General features: G+C 76.7%; 1 protein-coding gene across 1 annotated transcript in view; it reads left to right on the top strand.

Moving 5' to 3' along the window:
• HAS3 (hyaluronan synthase 3) overlaps nucleotides 1–1,419 on the top strand; it is a 4,731-nt gene that overhangs the window by 1,815 nt on the left and 1,497 nt on the right. The window contains exon 2 of the mRNA XM_026084834.1: nucleotides 805–1,419. Within this exon, the coding sequence (XP_025940619.1) occupies nucleotides 805–1,419 (615 nt within the window). The remainder of the gene's footprint in view (nucleotides 1–804) is intronic.

The following is a 1,419-nucleotide window of genomic DNA, read 5'->3' as shown; positions in this document are numbered from 1 at the left end:
CGGTCCCGGTCCCGGTCCCGGTCCCGGTCCCGGTCCCGGTCCCGGTCCCGGTCCCGGTCCCGGTCCCGGTCCCGGCGGTGCAAGCTCCGGGCGTCGCCGCCCCCGCCGCGCTGCACGACCGGCCGCGGCACCGGCACCGGGGAGGCGCGGAGGGGGGGGGGGCGGGAGGCACCGGGGACGTGGCGGCTGCGGCACCGGGACCCCGGGGACCAGCCCTGCCTGCGGCCGAGCCGGACACCCTGCTCGCCTCCCCGGCACCCCCTGCCTGCCTGCACCCCCCGGCGCCCTGCCTGCACCCCCTGCCTGCCTGCACCCCCCGGCACCCTGCCTGGCCGCAGCCGCCTGCCTGCAGCCCCGGCACCCTGCCTGCACCCGCTGCCTGCCTGCGCCCCCCCCGGCACCCGCTGCCTGCACGCAGCCGCCTGCCTGCACCCCCTGCCTGCAGCCCCGGCACCTCCCTTGCTCGCGCTCTGCCCTGGGGGCTCCCCGGCCCCTGCAGCCCCCGGGCTCTGCCACCCTCGCTGTCCCCGGTGCCCGTGTCCCCGGTGCCCGGGAGGCGGCGAGCCGGGTGCCGTTCACTGCCGGAGGGGCCCCGGGGGCCGTGTCCGTGTGGGCACCTCCGCGGCGGTGCCCCCGCGCCGGCTCCCGCGTCCCCGCCGAGCCCCGGAGCCGAGCCGTGGCCGGAGCCTGCTGGGCAGGGGGGCACGGGGACGGGCCCCTCCCGAGCCGGTGGCCGGAAAGAGCCGGGGTGACCGGGGTCCCACGCGCCCGGCCATGCCCTGACCGTGCCCGCTCCCACCCCAGATGCCAGGGAGCCTCTCCACGGCGCTGCGCGTGGTGGGGACCAGCCTCTTCGCCCTGGCCGTGCTGGGGGGCATCCTGGCCGCCTACGTCACCGGCTACCAGTTCATCCACACGGAGAAGCACTACCTCTCCTTCGGGCTGTACGGCGCCATCCTGGGGCTGCACCTCTTCATCCAGAGCCTCTTCGCCTTCCTGGAGCACCGGCGCATGCGGGGCGCGGGGTGCCCGGGGCGGCCGGGGCGCTCGGTGGCCCTCTGCATCGCTGCCTACCAGGAGGACCCCGACTACCTGAAGAAGTGCCTGCGCTCCGCCAAGCGCATCGCCTTCCCCGGCCTCAAAGTGGTGATGGTGGTGGACGGCAACGGCCCCGACGACGCCTACATGCGCGACATCTTCCACGAGGTCATGGGCTCCGAGCGGGCCGGCAGCTACGTCTGGAGGAGCAACTTCCACGCGCGGGGCGAGGGGGAGACGGAGGCCGGGCTGTGCGAGGGGCTGGCCCGGGTCCAGGCGCTGGTGCGCGGCACCACCTACGCCTGCATCCTGCAGAAGTGGGGCGGGAAGCGCGAGGTGATGTACACGGCCTTCCGGGCGCTCGGCGACTCCGTTGACTAC

Source organism: Apteryx rowi, unplaced genomic scaffold (assembly GCF_003343035.1).
Source record: "Apteryx rowi isolate R43461 unplaced genomic scaffold, aptRow1 scaffold_651, whole genome shotgun sequence".
NCBI classification, from domain to species: domain Eukaryota; kingdom Metazoa; phylum Chordata; class Aves; order Apterygiformes; family Apterygidae; genus Apteryx; species Apteryx rowi.
This window is presented reverse-complemented; position numbering and strand designations above follow the sequence as displayed.